At 38.1% G+C, this 19,350-nt stretch overlaps 1 protein-coding gene across 1 annotated transcript; it reads right to left on the bottom strand.

Moving 5' to 3' along the window:
- Positions 1-12,524: 12,524 nt before the first annotated feature.
- tnnt2c (troponin T2c, cardiac) lies at positions 12,525-13,443 on the bottom strand. The gene has a single exon (XM_087786565.1). The coding sequence runs from the start codon at positions 13,407-13,409 to the stop codon at positions 12,597-12,599; it is 813 nt and encodes a 270-aa protein (XP_087642691.1). The 5' UTR covers positions 13,410-13,443; the 3' UTR covers positions 12,525-12,596.
- Between the last annotated feature and the right edge of the window lie 5,907 nt (positions 13,444-19,350).

Genomic DNA, 19,350 nt, shown 5'->3' with positions numbered 1-19,350 from the left:
ATAGTTTTTGAACAGGGCTGGTGATTAACAGATGGAAAATTTGTCTGAAAACTTTTCATTTCAGTGTTAATTCCAAAATGTACGAAATAAAATATACAAGTAATTAACTGTTCAATTGTCTAAATTATGTTAATTCGGTATTATATTGGGGGTTCAACTTACTTTTCTGTCACAATAATTTCTAGACTCAATTCTGTGTTTATTGAAACCTGTTACTAATGTTTGTACAGGTTAAAAGTTTGTATTTTTCACACCAAATAAAAATAAAAAACAAGGGAAAATGACAACAAAATTCAGGGAATCTGCGTTGCTTTTCGGTCTGGTTACTACAAGGGTTGTGTATTGATGACAATCTGGCGATATGATACTTATCAAGTTACTCGGGCAATACAATATATTCATCTATATATATATATATTGTGATACTGTGGGAAACAAGGATATATGTTAGTATTGTCGAATACTTGACTCTGGAGTTGCAGATTTTACAGACCACATGACTCTCAACAAAGTCGTAACTGCTTTTATCTGTTTTGAAACCAAAATTTGCCTGAAATTTGAAGTCAAATGTATCCTCTAATCCCCAGTAATGACCAGGATGTTGAGTTATTTTATTCTTCTTTGAGCTACGGAGGACGTAATGGCTGGTGGTATTTATCCGGAAGTTTAAAAATGAACAAACGCTGAGTATTTGGATGTTGATTGTAAATATTAAAATTCCTTGGAAGAAGAGAGGAAAAGTAACCTAAGGGTTGGATTTGAAAGATCAAGAGTTTTAACTATTTTATATTTTAGTCCATGTTTCTAAACAAAAACCCACACTATGATCAGTACACACTGATTTACAGTTGTTCCTTTCAGCTCTGTAAGACATTTGTAAAATGACATTTAGGCACTTCTTTTCACCAGAAAACCTTTTTTATTAGTATTTCATTAGGAGAGAAATGATGGCATTTAAACCATAACTAAAATAACAAGCCTCCGTGTTACCACACACAACACCTACAAAGATGTCATTTATTCTTGCAGCGTATACACTTTTAAACAAACCCAATCAACATAATTTGTATCTGTTTTCCCACAAATCCCGGATGGCTCAACAAATGTCACGTGGGAACAGATGCCTTCAGGGCTTTAGAAAAACAAACAGTCAAGATATTAACCAAAGTGGATTGTTGATTGAGCATCACATACTGGGAGCAAATTATGTTGTAAATACAGCATTAATTGTGTAAACATTTTCATATAAACCACCAACATGTTGTTATGATGGCAACTGCTAACAAAATGTTTCGATTAAATGATTAGAAAATACGTGGATCTGAAGTTCTTGTAGACAAATGGCTAATGTTTACTTCACACAGTAGCATGAACAACATGTTAGCTTGTGTAAGGTAAACCCATGCAGCTTATCAGCAACTGATCAACAGGAAGTGAAGGTCAAAGCTCACAGCCATCCATTTTTTAAGTATAAATAATATATGAAAAGAGCATTTTGTGATGCTTGTTTATTTACCTTTGAGTAAAAAAGAAAGTGACTTTGTGTTTCACACATAATCATGAGGAGCTCCACGGGTTGTTAATGCTTTATTTATAGTGCAGCTGTATTTTAAGTTGCCAGAGCATTTAAGTCTAATCCCTGTAATTAAAGCCTTGTCATTCCGGAATGCTTATTTGGTCCGTATTTATCCGGAGTTACAGTGACGACTTTCACAATATGAGTCATTATCCAAGTAACAAAAACAAGCTGATGACAAAAGAAAAGATTTCAAAAAAGATTATTTTTATTTTTTTTATCACAAACAATTCTGAAAATGTGATTTTTTCATTTTATTTATTTATTTATATTATTTATTCTGATTTAGTGCTTGCACTTACTTGAACAATGAAAAAAAAAATCAAATCTAGTTTAAAGTCACACATTTTACTTGTATACAACCGAGAGAGAATAACACAGAGTTTACATGTCTGAAGCACAGAGTTGGTAGGTTGTCGTTTTTATCTTAAATTGGACGAATTATTATACTTGTCAAGGTACGTAAGGTCAAGGGTGACTTTAGGTTCCCATTCCTGGCAGGAAGAGTATATGTGGTTTATAATTATGATAAACATACTTTAGCTCAGAACTTTATAATTATGATAAACATATATGTTGATATATGAAAATTTGTTGATAACTTTTACAGACAGAATTATAGTGATCGAGGGGAACCGGTTTGATGGGTTTAGGATTAAGTCACTGCTTTTTGCTGATAACCTGCTCCTATTGGCTTCGCCTTTAGCTTCCAGCTGGATAAAGTTGCGACCAAGTGTGATATGGCAGGGATGACAATCAACATTTCCAAATGTGAGTCCATGGTTTTCAGGCAGAAAAAAAGGTGGGGTGTCCTCTCCAAGTTGGGCGATATTAATAATCCTAGTATTTCGGGTCCTTGTTCATGAGTGAGGGAAGAATGCAGCGTGAAATGGACATGAGGATTGGGGAGACGTCTGCAGTTTTGTGGACGATTCACCGATTTGTGGAGGTAAAAAGAGAGCTAAGCCAAAATGCAATACCCTCACCTATGGTCAAGATGGTGGTTAGAGACCGTAAGAACAAGAACACAGGTAAAAACTGCCAAATACTTTTCTATCTGGTGGGTGGTAGGACTCTCCCTTAGAGATAGGATGAGAAGCACAAGGAAAGTTTTTGGACTACCCATTGAAGCTGTTGCTCTGTGGTCAGAACCTGGATAATCTTAACGAGACAAAGACTAAGCTACAAAAAAGTCCTAGTGCCCAACACATCACTCCAGTCAGGTTCACCTGCTCGGAACCTATAGTTATACGAGTCAAGGGTCACCGTAATAATATCCAAGTGGGGTCACATGGTCAATGAATAATTGCTGGCGAGTGGTTAATGAATGGAAAAGTGCGGTAAAGCGGCACCGATTATCTGAGAGCGGTCACATACAGTATCTACCCTCCAGTGACCATTTAATAGGGCCATCATCTTCTCGAGTCGGATGTAACCCAGCAGACACAGTTGTGCTGGTGATGGTTGAGATATCCTCAAGCTTGCACATCTAGGAGGGACAACGTTTACGTGATGGCGTGATGAACTAGCAGCAACTAAAACAACAGGAAAAAACGGAAGTTCAACGAAGTTGCGTCCAAGATGGCAAGTGTCCATATTATAGTCCAAAACGTAAACTGTGGAGTGAATACTTTTGAAAAGACTGAATGGAGCAGTAACAAAAGAAAAACGCACACACTGAACAAGACGACAAAAATCCTCAACAAGATTAAATACGCATAGAACGACAAAAAGGTCATCCAAAAAACAGGGAGAATTCAGCTGTGGCGTAACGCAAACCGAAGGTTACAATCTGGCACCTGTTGCTGGGCGAGAAAAGGCTTTAAGCTCTGTAGATGTTGAATTAACTAGTAAGTAAGTAATTTAAGTAAGTCATTTTTATTTGTATAGCACTTTTCCAGACCAGGGTCACAAAGCGCTTAAACAATCAAAACAATAATCAATAAACTATATATTTTAAAGATCAAGATAAAACTGATAACACAACAGGAGTTCCAGAAAATCAAGGAAAAGCCTGAACAAATAGAAACGTCTTAAGATGTTTCTTAAAGTAGTCAGTAGACTCCATCAAGCGCAAAGAGAGAGGAAAATCGTTCCAAAGCTTAGGAGCAACAGCCTGAAAAGATTTCTCTACTCTGGTCCTGAACCGTGTGCGAGGAACCATAAGTAGATTCTGATCCACAGACCTCAGAGCCCGAGCTGGAGTGTAAGGCTGGATCAGATCAGTAATGTAAGGAGGAGCCTGACAATGAATAGCTCTGAAAGTAAGAACCAGAATTTTAAAGTTGATCCTGAAAGAAACTGGAAGCCAGTGAAGAGTTTTAAGGATCGGAGAAATGTGAGTTCTTCTACTAGAGCGGTCAGAATTCTTGCTGCAGAGTTCTGAATCAACTGCAGACGAGACAGATCCTTCTTGTTAAGACATGAAAACAAACTGTTACAATAGTCCAGGCGAGAAGAAACAAACGCATGGATTACGAGTTCCAGATCATGTTCCGACAACATTTTCCTAAGTTTAGAGATTTTTCTCAGTAAGGGAGCAGTCGAGGCACAGCAACAGGTGCACGGGTCCTGAACAAACTGGGAAAAATAAGGACCAAGTGGGACAAACACCTAGTATCAAAATAAAGACAATACATACTATTGACTAGTCGTGTGAGCCTCCAAACTTCTCTTAGGCTTCTTAAACATCTTAAAAGTAACTAACCTTTTTTTAAAAAAGAAAAGAAAAAGACTAAATGACAACCAACGAAAATCTAAAAATGTATGTCCAAGTGCTTAATTGATTATATCATATGGGCAAATGTGCTATAAGTGAGTCCCGGTGTGAAAAAAACATCCACTTGTAACGTACAGCTGAAGCTTTTAGGTAGAGCGAGCCAACAAAAGATATTCAGGCTTAATGTACTGAGTCTGACACAAGGTCACTCTGATGTTCCCAAGAATAGACGTTTTCTATGGCTCTCGATGAAAGTAAACGTAGTTAATCCTACGTCTTTTTTTTCTGACCTAATGAGGCATAATTAGGATATATATATTAAAATAGAGGCTTTTACGATCGACACAAATATGTTGATATTTAATTTAATGTTTAATTTAATGTTTATATTTGTAAATGCATTTTTTAGGTATGATTTCAAAGAAAGACTTCTCTGTGAGGAGCTGAAACAATTGAACAACATCAATTATTCAGCTTCAATATTATCCAGATCCTTCCCTCACACCTCTATTAACGCAAGCTATTATGGTGTTTCTTTTTTTTTTTCCACAACAGCTGCTCCTCCTGGGAGTCTAAGAACGACTCCCGGAATAGCATTTAAGGGGTAGTTTTGCATCGGGAGACAATAGTTCCCTCTGTAGATTCAAACAAAAGTGGAGGCGACAGAAACGATAAGTGCTAATAACAGGCTCTGACGGGAGGGCAGTGAGTCAATGGAACGTTCCGGCTTCTCCGTAAATCTACGTGGTGGGCAGAGGTGGACAAGTTCCCGGAGAGAGAGCCGGGGAGGATGTGAGCTTGAATATAAATGGAGCCACATATCAGGCGGTGACATCTCGGTCGCTGGCTTTACTGGAATTCCCGGGGATTAATTGGTGAAGACGGATGATGTGGCGGAAGAAATCCTTATTTTCTCTGAGATACATTCAGTACAGAAGAAGAACCAGAGCCATTCACAATTCAAATAAGAAATCAAATCGAGGTCTCAAATCGCACACTTGCGTAATTAAACTAAAGTTATTTTAGTGCATAAGTGTGTCTCAATTCTTAGTATGTGAAATGTAGTGCACACTTAATTGGCGTACTAAAACGCCCATAAAACTGAGTATGGATCGTTGGACACTTTCTACCCTAAACGTCCGCCATCGAAACCAAACCGTATATATATATATATATGCATATACTTACGGGTGCATTTTCAGCAGCAGTAGGAGGATGACATCTTCGGTGCTGATACCGGCGTAAATATCTCACAAATATTTTGTTTCTTTTTTTTCTTGATCCAAACGTGCTGCCAGAAGGTGTCAGTGATAGTGTTCGTACAGCTGGTTGAAATCATCCTTAAATAGTAGTAGAAGAAGAAGCTGTCGCATCATTTCCTGTTAGTGTGTAGCAGCAGTGTTTGATTTGAGACATACTATCTGTCAAGAATTTGTGTACTAGTTAGTACGTACACTATCCTGATGCATACTAACCTCCAGTGCACTAAGAGAAGTATGCGATTTGAGACCCAGCACATGTTTTTTATGTAAGACATATATGAACTTCCAAAAAATGTTTCCCCACCTCTAATCTAAAACTCATATAACGTTGTAAATCTTTACAACCCCCTAACCAACAATACATTCTCACCTTGAGACAAAAATGTATTTCCAAAAGTCCAATGTTTTCATTTAAATTAAAATGTCCTTCATTTTTAGAGAAGTAGGGGACTGTGTCCCAAATCACGTACTTCTCCAAACTGATAACACAACAGGAGTTCTAGAAAATCAAGGAAAAGCCTGAACAAATGAAAACGTCTTAAGATGTTTCTTAAAGGAGGACAGTGCACGTACTTTCCCAGTGTACAGTGTACTGTCGCTACACACTTACCTGAAATGACTCGACAGCTTCTTCTACTACTTTTTAACGCTGATTGCAACCGGTCGGACATTTACGCCAGTATCTGCTCCAAAGACACGTCGTCAGTGACGTAGCTTCCGTTTAGCGCCATCTACCGTCACTAAGATGGCGGCCGTTAAGGGTGGAAAGTGTCCATCGATCCACACTAATTTCCCGGCCGTTTGAGTGCGTCAAACGGCCTTTAAGAAACATCTTAAGACGTTTCTATTTGTTCAGGTTTTTCCTTGATTTTCTGGAACTCCTGTTATGTTATCAGTTTTATCTTGACCTTTAAAATATATACTTTATTGAATATTGTTTTGATTGTTTAAGCGCTTTGTGACCCTGGTCTGGACTTACTACATTTTCGCCCACCACTCATTGGGACGCACTTGTGCACTCAAAATATTAGGTGTAAGTGCAGAAGTTTGGGACACCACTTTCAGGGTTGTTATATAATGAAGATCAACACACCTTAGAATGTGAAGAAGTGTTACAGGGTGGATCATTTCAATTACGACTGTTGCAAGCTCTGTCACCAACTAGCTAAGACAGCTATCGGGTTCAAAATAACCTTCAGTTCACTCAACCAAACAAATATAGATCAAGAAATAAACACATAGACTCCTTTTAACTATACCAGAACAAGTAAATATGTGATGTGAAACAGTGTATTTGTAAAAGCCAGAAGACATTAGTGTTAATGCAGGGGTGTCCCTGGGGACCACGTTGTGATGGACCTTCAAGCAGAGGAGCATCTGGAAAAATATTTGGGAAGCAAAGAGGGGGAAACAAGATAACAGACATATAGACTGAATTCAAACAGATCCATGCATTCCATCAAGTCAAGGGAAAGAAGTTGCAAATATAATGGAAAGAAAAATGGAAAAAATATTTTTATGCAAAGGTAGTTTTGTATGGATTAAAACAGAGACAAAGACAGGATCAGGACAGGAAAAGGGGAATTAATACACACAGAAATGTATGTATTAATATGCCAATACTTATTTTAATCTTTAGAATCAGAATAATATAAAAAAAAAAAAAGATTGGTTGTATCAAAATCCAATTAGATGTTCAATGTTGAACAACGTTGGTGAAAAAATTCTACGTTTGGAAAAAAAAATGAGAACCTTATGTTGGAGAGATAAATATAGACTGACCCTCCATCAATAATCTAAATAGGAATGTCAGAGGATTTCGGCCCCTTGTCTGATTGAGTTTGAAGTATTTATGTCTAAAAAAAACATCGGTCAAAAAGTCAGCAATGATTGAGAGTTCAACAGCGCACGTTCTATTGGGTACAGCAGATCGCAGACTCGGTTATTTTCAATAAATATATCGGGTCGCGTCGGTCTGAATGAATAGCCTCTACGCCTCCGCTTTGTCGGTGAGTAACAGCTCTGACCTGTATCCTCACCACAGGTTTGAGCGACTTCTCAGTGGGCGGTGAAGTATCGGAGTGTTTTTCAAACAAACTCTCTCCCTGAGCGGAGAAACTAACCTACAAACCTTCTTCTGATACACTCAGTTACTCAGTCTTTCAATTCTAAATTTAATGAATGGAACGTTTACGAATTTAGGGTCGGATTTGGATATTGTCTATTTATTCTTTGAAGAGTTGATGAGGCTTCATGAAACAGCTAATGAGGTATCACGATACAGTGTCTTCATTTTGAAAGACCACTAGATGTCGCTCTCTGCTTGATAATCTTTGGCTCTGATCTACCATCTTAAGACATTTTTATTTGTGCAGGCTTTTCCTTGATTTTTTTGGAACTCCTGTGTTGTTCTCAGTATTATCTTGACCTTTAAAGTATATATTTTATTGAGTATTGTTTTGATTGTTTAAGTGCTTTGTGACCCTGGTCTAGAAAAGCGCTATATAAATACAAATTACTTACTTACATTTTTTTTTTTAACTGAGAGCGCCATCTAGTGGTCTTTCAAGACACTGTGTCATGTTCAACTGTTTCATGAAGCCTCATCAGTACATCACTAGGTTTGACTTTTAAATCTCTGTATGATTGTTGATATAAATGATTTATTTTTTGTATCTTATCTTAAACGCTGGCATCTTTAAACAGTATCACTTGTTTTGAGTCAACCATCTAGCGGGCCGCACCAAATCAATTTGGGGGGGCTTATTTTGCCTGCAGGCCATGAGTTTACATACGTACATACAAGTGTACATACGGTCAAGTATCAATCTCTACTTGTTTTATGGGCTGACCATTATATAAAACGGATTTTAAACCAACCAAACTCATCTGATCATGTTACAGAAACTTCTTTACAAAGAGTAAACCAGGTCTCGCTGCTAACACCCTTCACTTGGATGCATTGTGGGTACAGAGGAAGATGATGCACGAGGTGCACCCACAGCTCACGGCGGTTATTGCTCAGAACCAGCAACATTCCTGCAGAGAGCAGCTGTGAAGCAGCAGCAGGAGGATGTATAGCAACATTACATTCTTAAGGAGCCTAAAGGGTTCCAGCTTTACACACAGAGAGAGTGTTGCTGAGGGGATGGATGTCCTGTCATATCACCTAAATCTCCTTCATATCTTTCTTTGCTATTAACTCCCACTTCAATTTAAAGGAGGCTGGAGAGAAGCCCAAACAGGCTGGTCTCCTGGGGGGGTTTAATTTATCTGCAGGCTAAAGGCTGTGTGACTTCTCTCTCAATGGGAGTGTGTGTAATTTTATTACATAAAACAAGCCTGTGGAAAATTGCAAGTAGAAAATAACTATGATAAAACAATTTTATGGCTTTTAATTAGTGCTTGACAACTTAAGTATGTCCTCTGAAAACCAAGCTTCCGATCTTGCCAGCGCTGGAGTCCGATGCATTTGGAACATCTGGACACATAACGATTACAATCATGTGACACATGTTATATTATACACACATAAAGAGTACAGCTGTTAAGTAGGGGTGTGTGCTGGCAAGAATCTGCCTATATGATTTTTAATGATACAGTGAAACAAGGATATTTGTAGTATTGTCTGAGTACTTTACTCTGGTGTTGCTGAATTAACAGACCACATGGCTCTTGAGTCTACTGTATCCTCTCGTCCTCAGCCATCTCGGAAGTTTAATCGCAACAGAAATGTGATCAACTGCTGTGAGTATAGTGAATTGTACAAAAAAAATATTATTATTATATTTATAGTCTCCTCCTCAACATACTTTACATTTACTTTCTACATTAAAATAGAAACCATAAAATATGTATAATAAAAAATAAAATGTTGAAAGCGTATAAATTATTTATTTAATTAAATTTATAAAGAAAATAAATCTATACAATGCTATTGAATATAAACCAGTATCAACACACAAAAAAAATGCAATATATCGATGTATTGATTCACCCTGTCCCTCCACTCGTACTCACTCTTTCTCCATCCTCCTGTCAATCTTTTCCCTCCCAGGCGGTCACAGCAGGAAACTGTTCACCTTGAGTCTGGTTCTACTCAAGGTTTCTTCACCACTGTGAATCATTTTGACTCACTGGGACCTGGTTTCCTCTTCTCTTATATAGTTTCATTTAAACTGTCTTCAGATAACGTTGTTATAATTTTACAATTTTAATAAAATCGAATTGAACATGATGTTCACATAAATGTCCATATGATAAGTATAGTTATGTTACATCAATAAAAATAAACATGCCTAAACATATTTAATTACAAAGGAAATATTGTGTTCAGTGAAAAAGAATATGGATAAGGAGTGGAAGACAGTATTTTTCATACGATCAAATATACAATTTAATTAAAATTTACAGTTCAGTTAACTCACAACACACTACTTACAAATGTCCACAGGATGGCAGCAGAATCCAATCTCAATAAATACGGACATAACTAAAAAAGAATGTCCAGAACTGACAGATGCACAAACCACTTAAATAAAATAACAAAATGAAGGTCTGTGATCAAAATAAAACTCACCAAAAATGAGTTACTAAAAGCCCTCACAGAAAGAGTGTTCAGAAAATCACAAATCCAATTTTACAAGAAAAGAATGAGTAAGCGAGGGAAGTCAGTCACACCAGACAATGCTGTAAACGAGCCGACGCCGGTCTAAGGGAAGACTGTCGCATAAGAGGTGTTCGATGATTGGCAGATTTCTGTGCGTCATTAGGAGTACATACTGTCTTGAAAGGCCCCGGACAACTGCTAAAACAAAGAGTAAGTAAGTAAGTAAGTAAGTAAGTAAGTAAGTAAGTAAGTAAGTGAGTAATGGTTATTTGTAAAGCGACTTTCTAGGCCAGGGTCACACAGCGATGGGAATGGAAACAGGAAATGGATTAAATTTTACCAGAGGGAATCAAAACATTAAAAGGCATAAGAAATGTTCTTTCACTGCTCTTTTTAAAAAAAAACCTCTTAAAGAGATTGAAGTGATTTTTCAAGTTTTATTTCCTGGAACCTTTTTTAAACAACATTTCACACTCCCAATGACAGCAACTCAATCACATCTTCACACAGGCAGAAAAAAACAAGGCAATTTAGCCATCCATCGAATCAGACTGTTAAAACACAGAGTATTAATGTGTCAATCAAACTTGACTTCAATCCCCTCTCTGTGCGCGGTGAAAGAGCCAGAGAAGGAGCACATGAGGTGAACGCACTAATTTCCACCATTATAGGGTTCTTACTTTGATTGCCCTAAAATATCAACAACTTAAAAATATTTTTTACGACATATAATTCAATACTTGTCTACACCTGTGGTCCCCTCGCTGTGCTTTAAAGTCCTCATTTAAACTGTGCGTCCTTTCAAACTATCGGGGGGTAACTTGAGTACCCGGAGGAAACCCATGAAGTCCTCAAAGAAAGTTTTGGACCCCCAGGCACGATGGCAAACCATGGTGGTGAGTGTTGGAGTTTGAAACCAACAGGGGGTTGGTATAAAGACCCCGTCTCCCCCTGCTGTCTCCATGGCAACTTGAAGGCTACAGTCTTATCTGAAGGGTTATTTAATGACTCGTCACAGGCCCTGAAAGAACCACAATCGAAAGTCAAGCCAAGAAGAAATCACACGCCGCGGGGTGAAGGAATGTCTCCGGCGGTGGCCCCTGACTTGCCATCACTTACCTTAAACTCGGTTAACAATGATTACGTTAAGTTCAGAATGTTTTTTCAGTAGATACAAATATAGAAACACCACGTTTAACGCAAGAAGAGAGGGAGATTGTCGGTACTTTAGCGCCCCACGATGGATATAATGTGTAACTGAACGTTTATCTTGAACAGATAAAAGACTTAAGATCATGAGTGTCGTTTTTCTGTTTAAAGGTGTATAATTATTTGTAGAGAATGAATAAATAATCTTGAATATTTTTTTTAAATTACGCAATAAAGTCCAGGGGTTTAAACTCAATCAAACAGGGGCCAAAATCCTTTGCGAAAAGGTCAATACTTTTCATTAATTTGTCCATCGTTCTTTATTGGCGTAGATCGAGACGATCTTTTTACCGCAAAATACAATCAAGCTGAAATGACTAGGCTTTGGTTTTCGTGAGAGGGATTATTAATATTTTTTACATTTACTATATAAAGAGACTTTATTTTGAGGAATAACTAAATATTGATAATTAACTCTCATCATTGTGTTTACAGGTAATTCAAATGTTTTTAGGATTCATTTAAATTCTTACATAATTGACACGGGAGAGTTTTTCTTCGAAGTATTTACTACCTCATTTTATTAGGATTAGTTTGAAGAGATATTTTATTGTATTTTGTTAAAGTAATATCTGTATATTTAAACATAACTATTACAGGCACTATTGTTGCTGAGGACATTTACATTTTTGGTGACAATTTTATTTGTGAAATGCTTTCGATAAATAAATACTTTTTTTTTCCCGATTCAGAATACGCATTTAACTCATAGTATTGGACATTGTATTCTAGTAATATGACTATGATTTTAATTACTTACTAACTTACATTTTCTAGCTATTTAGACTCATTTTTACTATAAATATTCTATTAATTATTAATATAAGTCATTCTTAGTTGAGGAAAAACCCATGAGTGCGTTTTTTTACATGTGTGTTTTCTGTGTTTTAAACACTGCCTCCTAATTTAGACTCATTCAGCTGCTCAACACCTGTCGTGTCCACCGTCGAACACACTGACTCACAACCCCTTGAATCTGCGTCACAACAAATCTCTGCATTGTGTTGAAGCGAATCAATCGACACCAACAAGCCATCCCGGTGGAGGATTTAGAACGACTCCACCAATTTAATAACATCACAATAACACGTTTAATGACACGTTTGATACAAATTGAATGTGCACTTTGAGAAGAAGTTTTTTTCTCAGGTTATTATGACACAAGTTGAGTTCAAAAGCCTCAAAAGTCCCCAAAAAAAACAAAAACACTTTTATGTTTCTTCACTTCCAGGAGCCGGACTTGCCCTTGGCCCCGCGGGTGGTCTTGGCCGCCTTGGAGCCCCTCTGGTGGTCGTTGACGCGGTTCCGGAGCACGTGGATGTCGTACTTCTGCCTCTTGAGCTTCTCGGCCAGCTCGAACTTCTCGGCGTGCAGCTGATGGAGCCACTCCCACAGGTCCTGGGCCTTCTCCGCCAGCTTCTCCTGGTTCAGGTGGTCGATGTTCAGGGGCTTGCGACGCTCCAGCAGCGCTTTCTTCTTCTCCTCCCGCGCCGTCAGCTTCTTCCCCTTCCTCTGGTCCACCTTCTGCAGGTATCCGCCGAAGGACTTGTTGGTGAAGATCTTCTTCTTCTTGGCCTCCTCCTCCGCTTTGATCTTGGCCGCCTCCTCCTCGCGCCGGGTCCTCTCCTCGACCATCCGGGTCTGGCGCTCGCGGTCTTCCTCGGCGCGAACCCTCTGCTGCTCGGCCCTGTCGGAGCGCCGGCGTTCTATGCGGCTCCTGAGGGCCAACAGCTCCTCCTCCTCCTTCTGCCGGTTGGTGAAGTGCAGCTCTATCAGCGTCTGAAGGTCGTTGAAGTCCTTCTCCACCCTCTTGCGGTGGAGGTCGTCGAAGTCCACCTTCTCGCCGTCGGGGAGTTTGGGTGGAGCGATGTTGGGAAGATAAGTGGTCCTGGGTCGGGGTTTGGACTCTTCCTCTTCTGACGGCTCTTCTCTTTCCTCCTCGACCTCCTCCTCTTGCTCTTCTTCGTATTCTTCTTCTCCCGCCTCCTCTTCTTCTTCGTATTCCTCCTCCACGATCTCCTCAGTGTCCGACATGATGGTACCTCGGAGGTTGTTTTTTTTCAGTGGTGGTCCGATGCACAGGAGGAAAAGACTGAGGTCTAGAGTGGGCTGCCCCTGCTTTTTTAAGTTCTTCCCTCCACCATGTGACCAACCGAAGGGGTGCCCGGGGTCCCTGGAGTCTGGGTCAGCAACAGGGCAGGTTCAGCGACAGATGGAAGAGTCTATTTTCTTCTCCAACAAGTCTTCTCAGACCCCCCCTCCCCACCTCTCTCCACGACCCTCAGGCACTCCTCATTCCTTTCTAAGGATAAAGACCAGGAACTATTTCAGATTCACAGCAGATGCTCAGACACACATTTGTTGCGCTTCTCACAAAGCAACACCTACTTTTCATCTTTGGAAGAATCTCGTCCAAAGTCTTTCCTGTTATCTCGGAAACTTCACCGGGTCTGGTCAAGACAATTCCTGATTCCTAGAGCTTTAACCCGAACCACATAAAACATGTGATAGCTACTGAGGGAAAAAGACGAGGAGATAAAAAATTGATCCTGTCACAAAGCAAGTCACAATCTTTTAAGTTCATCGAGGGATTTGAGGATTTTCACGACGGGAAGTTTTCAGCTGCCGCAAGCGTCTGCTCCGGGACCATTCATTTTGAAAACACGATAAAATCAAAACATGATAATAGAGCTGATGATTCTCAGTTGGCTGCAAACCAAAAGTTATACTTTTTGTAGCCGGAGATTGAATATGTTTTATAAAAAGGGGTAAAAAAAAATCCTAATATACAGTATATATATATATATATATATAAAGGAAAGAAGGTTCAAGGGGGAGCAGAAGATCATCTTAAGAATTCAATCCAATTTCAATAAAGTTTTAACCATATTAAATCCATATTAAATCAGTATTATTTCTATGATTTAAGATCCTTTGTGCAGTTATAAAACACTTAAAGACCTGTACTTCTCTCTCCTCTCCTCGGCTTCTTGGGTTGTTTAATTTCCAAATGTATTTCTTTTATACCGGAAGAATGTCAAGTATTTCAGCTGGTACTCTATATAACTATTATTATAATGTGGCTCCTAATAAACCACGTTGCCAAGGCGACCCACACAGTTACCATCTTATTTGCCTAATGGCAGTAAAGTTTGTGGTAGCCTGGGGACACTTCTGCTTTCACGACAATGCAATTAGACTGGTCTTAAAAAAGTGGACGGAGTCAGAAATAAACTTGTTAAATTTTCTGTATTGTCTGTTTAACTAAAAGTATTTGTTCAACCTCTATCATGGATGCTATGTTTAAATCAGCTTTTCGATGTTTTCAAAATATATTCTAACTCAAAATTATGAAATTAATATAATTATTTTAATTAAACTTTCAGAAATCGTGGATAATCAGGAAGTTATTACAAGTTAGTGGTGTTCTGGACAATGTAATATAAATTCCATTTTAAACTGTGCGAGCAAAGCTCTTAATTTTCTTAAAATTTAAAAACATAACCAATTAAAAACCCCAAAGAAATTAATAATTAATTAATTAATTAATTAATTATTAATCCTTAGCCAGTTACATGTATAGCTTTACTAGTAATACAATTGTTAGATAGCCATCGACAACGTTTAATATAATTTTATTTTATTTAATTTCATATTTATAGTATTATTTTGAACTCAGGCAAGCCGCATAGATAAGGTTGGAGGGCCCCATGTGGCCCCTAGGAGAATGGCGACAATGGTCCAGAATTTTGGTGACAAATGTGATGTGATACACATTCCATGTGGTACCAGGGTTGCTAGCGAAGATTGTTTACTTTATCTTACTAAATCAGGATCACGAATGTTCCGACAACTCTAGTACTCGCAGCATTTGTAGGAATTTTAGAAAATATTGAAATGGCGATATATCACAATGTTCTTTTCAATGATACTGTATCGATATTGGATCACTTATGAAGACTAACTTTTCTTTCTCTCATTTTTCTGTTCCAATTAAAACTTGGTCACTAGATGGCAGCAGTCATTACGTCCTCCACAGCTAAATGAACATTGAAATCCCTTGAGCTCCTGGCAATGACTGAGGACTAGAGGATACAGTTGACTCCAGCAGCTTTATAGCCAATATTTGGACATATTTTGGTTTCAAAACAAATGAAAGCAGTTACGACTTCATCAAGAGTCATGTGGTCTGTAAATTCTGTAACACCAGAGAAAAATACTCAACAATACTACACATATATCCTTGTTCCTACAGTACCACAAAATATCGTACCTTAGCCTCCGTATTGTGAAAGGTGTCGTATCGCCAGATACCTATTTTTTCATGTATGTTGAATTGAACAACCTATAGGATGAGCATTAAATGAGCGTTAAATGTAGAACAACAATATTCTGTATAAAATACAATTAGCGGAAATTATCTATTCAAAGTAGGACGCTTTCCCCTACTGAGCACTAATTTTAATGAATTAAGATTTTAATTAAGATAAATATTTTAAACTCAATTTTCAATTTGACCTGGAAAAGTATTTTAAAGAAGTCCGATATCTTTCAAGAGACACTCTCTTTCCCATCGTTGTGAACGTCCTTCACTTCAAATAAACCTACACTAGTAAACAACCCTCCATGCCAAAGTAGCGACTTAAAAATAGAGTTCACATCAGTGCCTATATTATTTTTCCGTTTAGTCTGCGGACAAAAGCCCAAGGCGTCACAAAGCACCTCTCCCTTCGGCTGAGCTGAAAGATTTACAGCTCACGACTTGTCTTGGCTCCACTTTTTCCGGAATGTAATTATAACATTCTTCCCTTCCCCGACTTGATTAAACGCTAATTGTTCCCCACGTGGGCGACATTTAAACCGTGACGTCCACAGTTTACACTTCTCGGATTATCCAATGGAAAAAAGGACGGGAAAGGGATGAGGTCAGGGACGGAATGGGGCAGGTGGTCTTCGAACTGTCTGGGAATCCCTTATCAGAACCTGGCTCAGATCACGACACGTTATCTCCTCCAGAGAGCTGGTGTTGTATAAGTCAGAGGAGGAGACGCATGAAGTAACAACTGAACTCTCAACACGAGGCAGCAGGTGGTCCGGTGTAATCACGGCTGGTGGCGGGAGACAACTGTGTCCATCGGCAAAAGGAAAGGCAACAAATGAGCGGCTAATAATAGCGGCTCCCGGGATAGTTCACATAGTTGAACAGCGTGAAAAATACAGATTATACCCTGTTTTATTGACGCTACCGATGCAGAAGGTGGATACGAATCGCTCCCGGAAAGTCATTAATAACCTGGAAAAAAAGTGTTTAATTAAAATATGGATTCTCTTCTAAAGCTTATAACTTAAACCTCCCGTTAGCATTAATTACAAAGCAAGTCACCATCTTTTATGTTCATCGAGGGATTTAAGGGTTTTTTTTTACGACCGGAGGTTTTTGTCGCAGTGTCTGTTCCGGGATCATTCATTTTGAAAACGCAATTAAACACAGAACGTAATAAAAGATCTGATGATTCTCAGTTGGCGAATCAAAAGGAATACATGACAGAAGTCAAGGGTTCGATTCGATTTATGTAAGGGGTTAAAAATGGCCTTTGAGCAAGACATGGGACAGGCAGAGCAGTAAGTAAGTAAGTAAGTAAGTAATATTTATTTATATAGCGCTTTTCCAGACCAGGGTCACAAAGCGCTTAAACAATCAAAACAATACTCAAAAAAGTATATACCTTAAAGATCAAGATAATACTGAGAACAACACAGGAGTTCCAGAAAATCAAGGAAAAGCCTGAACAAATAGAAACGTCTTAAGATGTTTCTTAAAGGAGTCAGTAGACTCCATCAAGCGTAAAGAGAGAGGAAGATTGTTCCAAAGCTTAGGAGCAACAGCCTGAAAAGATTTCTCTCCTCTGGTCCTGAAGCGTGTTCAGGAACCATCAGTAGATTCTGATCCACAGACCTCAGAGCCCGAGCTGGGGTGTAAGTCAGGATCAGATCACTGATGTAAGGAGGAGTCTGACCATGAATAGCTCTGAAAGTAAGAACCAGAATTTTAAAATTGATCCTGACAGAAACTGGAAGCCAGTGAAGAGTTTTAAGGATCGGAGAAATGTGAGTTCTCCTACTTGAGTGGGTCAGAATTCTCGCTGCAGAGTTCTGAATCAACTGCAGACGAGACAGCTCCTTCTTGTTAAGACATGAAAACAAACTGTTACAATAGTCCAGACGAGAAGAAACAAACGCATGGATTATAATCTCCAGATCATGTTCCGACAACATTTTCCTAAGTTTAGAGATTTTTCTCAGTTGAAGGAAACAGTTTCTGGTCAGTTTTCTACAGTGTTGAACAAGAGACATGTCTTTATCAAATACAACACCCAAGTTTCTCAGGCTCAGTTTGACAGACTGACCTAAGTCACCCAAGTACTGACTCAACCCCGGAACCTTATCATCAGGAGCAAGCAGGGAATAGTTTTGTCTACTCTAGAGCAGCTTCTTTATAATACTTTAATCAGTATGTGTTATTTGTGTTCTCTTATCAAATCCAATTAAGTCATGTCAATATAGTTCATACTATATTCAACACAAAATGAATTATGATTATTTCCATAATTTTTTGATACTTTCAGAAATTAAGGGAGTAAGTAAGCAGTAAGTGACTTCAATGGTATATAGCTGTCGACCAGGCTGTCTTCATTCTAAACTATATTATTTAACGATATAATGTTAAAGATGCATTTTTTTAAATAATACATTTTAAAAGATACAAGATATGTGGCCCTTTAAAGAAAAGTTTGGTCATACTGCTGCAGAGGGACGACAATTATTCAGTGTATTATTGTTTTATATTTATATTAAATTCTTATTTTTATGTCGTTATTGTTATATTATTATTTATTGTTTCAAAAAGATCAACTTTTTTGACAAACAAATAAAGCATATTTGAGGGGAAAATACAATACATTCTCAGATTCTAGATACTAATTTGATATTTTTGACATGGTTTTATGGGAATAAAAAACATAATGAAAGTAACATGTGTCTGACAATGATTATTTTCTCGTTCTTTATATGAAGTGAAATTATGTTCACAAATACAAGACATCTATTCGTTTCTAAACATGTCCTCTGGATAAACGGCCAGAGTCTTCAACTCCATTATCAACATAGTAGCGAGGCGATGGCATAGTATGACGCAACAGCGCCACCTGCCAGTCATAGTTGTACACTGCAACTTAACTTACTGTTTTATTATGATTATTTTTAATTAATTAATATTTTGTGAGCGTGGCGAGAAAGACGGAAGAAATAATGGAGGATTAAACAAAGGATTCATTTAATTTAATTTTAATAAAATAATACAGCAACTCAGTGTTGACACTGAGAAACCCTCCATGAGTAGGAAAGATTTCGCGCCAAAAATTAAAATACGAATTATAGCTTCGCTTTATCGTGTATTTATTGAAGAAGAAGGTTTTTAATTGATTTTAGGCTTAATAACGTGAAAAAATAAACGATAATATAGGAATCTGTACCTTTAACCAACTGGCGCCAACGTTGCTTTGGAGCGGCACCGCTGATGACGCAGACACGCCCATTCGACACGTGACCACGCCCACTGTTCCCCCAGTCACATGTATTTCACGCGCTCTCGGCCTGGAAACCACGCCCACTGACGTCAGACGTTATGAAACTAGGTCAGTCTGACACAAGTGAATAATGGACACGTTGTTCGTCGTTTTAAACACCATTTGACTCGCTTTAGAGTTTAGAATACAAGTCATTTATTTTTTCTGATATTTTTTCTAAGCTTTTATTATTATTAACGATATAAAAATGTTACAAGAACAGTTCAAGTGTTAAATTAGACCATAAACTGTCTACTTAATTATGAATACCTACAGAAATACGTGGTTCTATATTTTATGTTCATATTCGTTATATTAAATATCTAAACAATTAAAACGGGTTGTTGCAG

This window comes from Callionymus lyra, chromosome 3 (assembly GCF_982586985.1).
Source record: "Callionymus lyra chromosome 3, fCalLyr1.hap1.1, whole genome shotgun sequence".
Taxonomy (NCBI): Eukaryota; Metazoa; Chordata; class Actinopteri; order Syngnathiformes; family Callionymidae; genus Callionymus; species Callionymus lyra.
This window is presented reverse-complemented; position numbering and strand designations above follow the sequence as displayed.

Bases quoted from the DNA above. Each gene is read 5' to 3' on its own strand.
- tnnt2c (XM_087786565.1), bottom strand. From the start codon at position 13,409: ATGTCGGACACTGAGGAGATCGTGGAGGAGGAATACGAAGAAGAAGAG.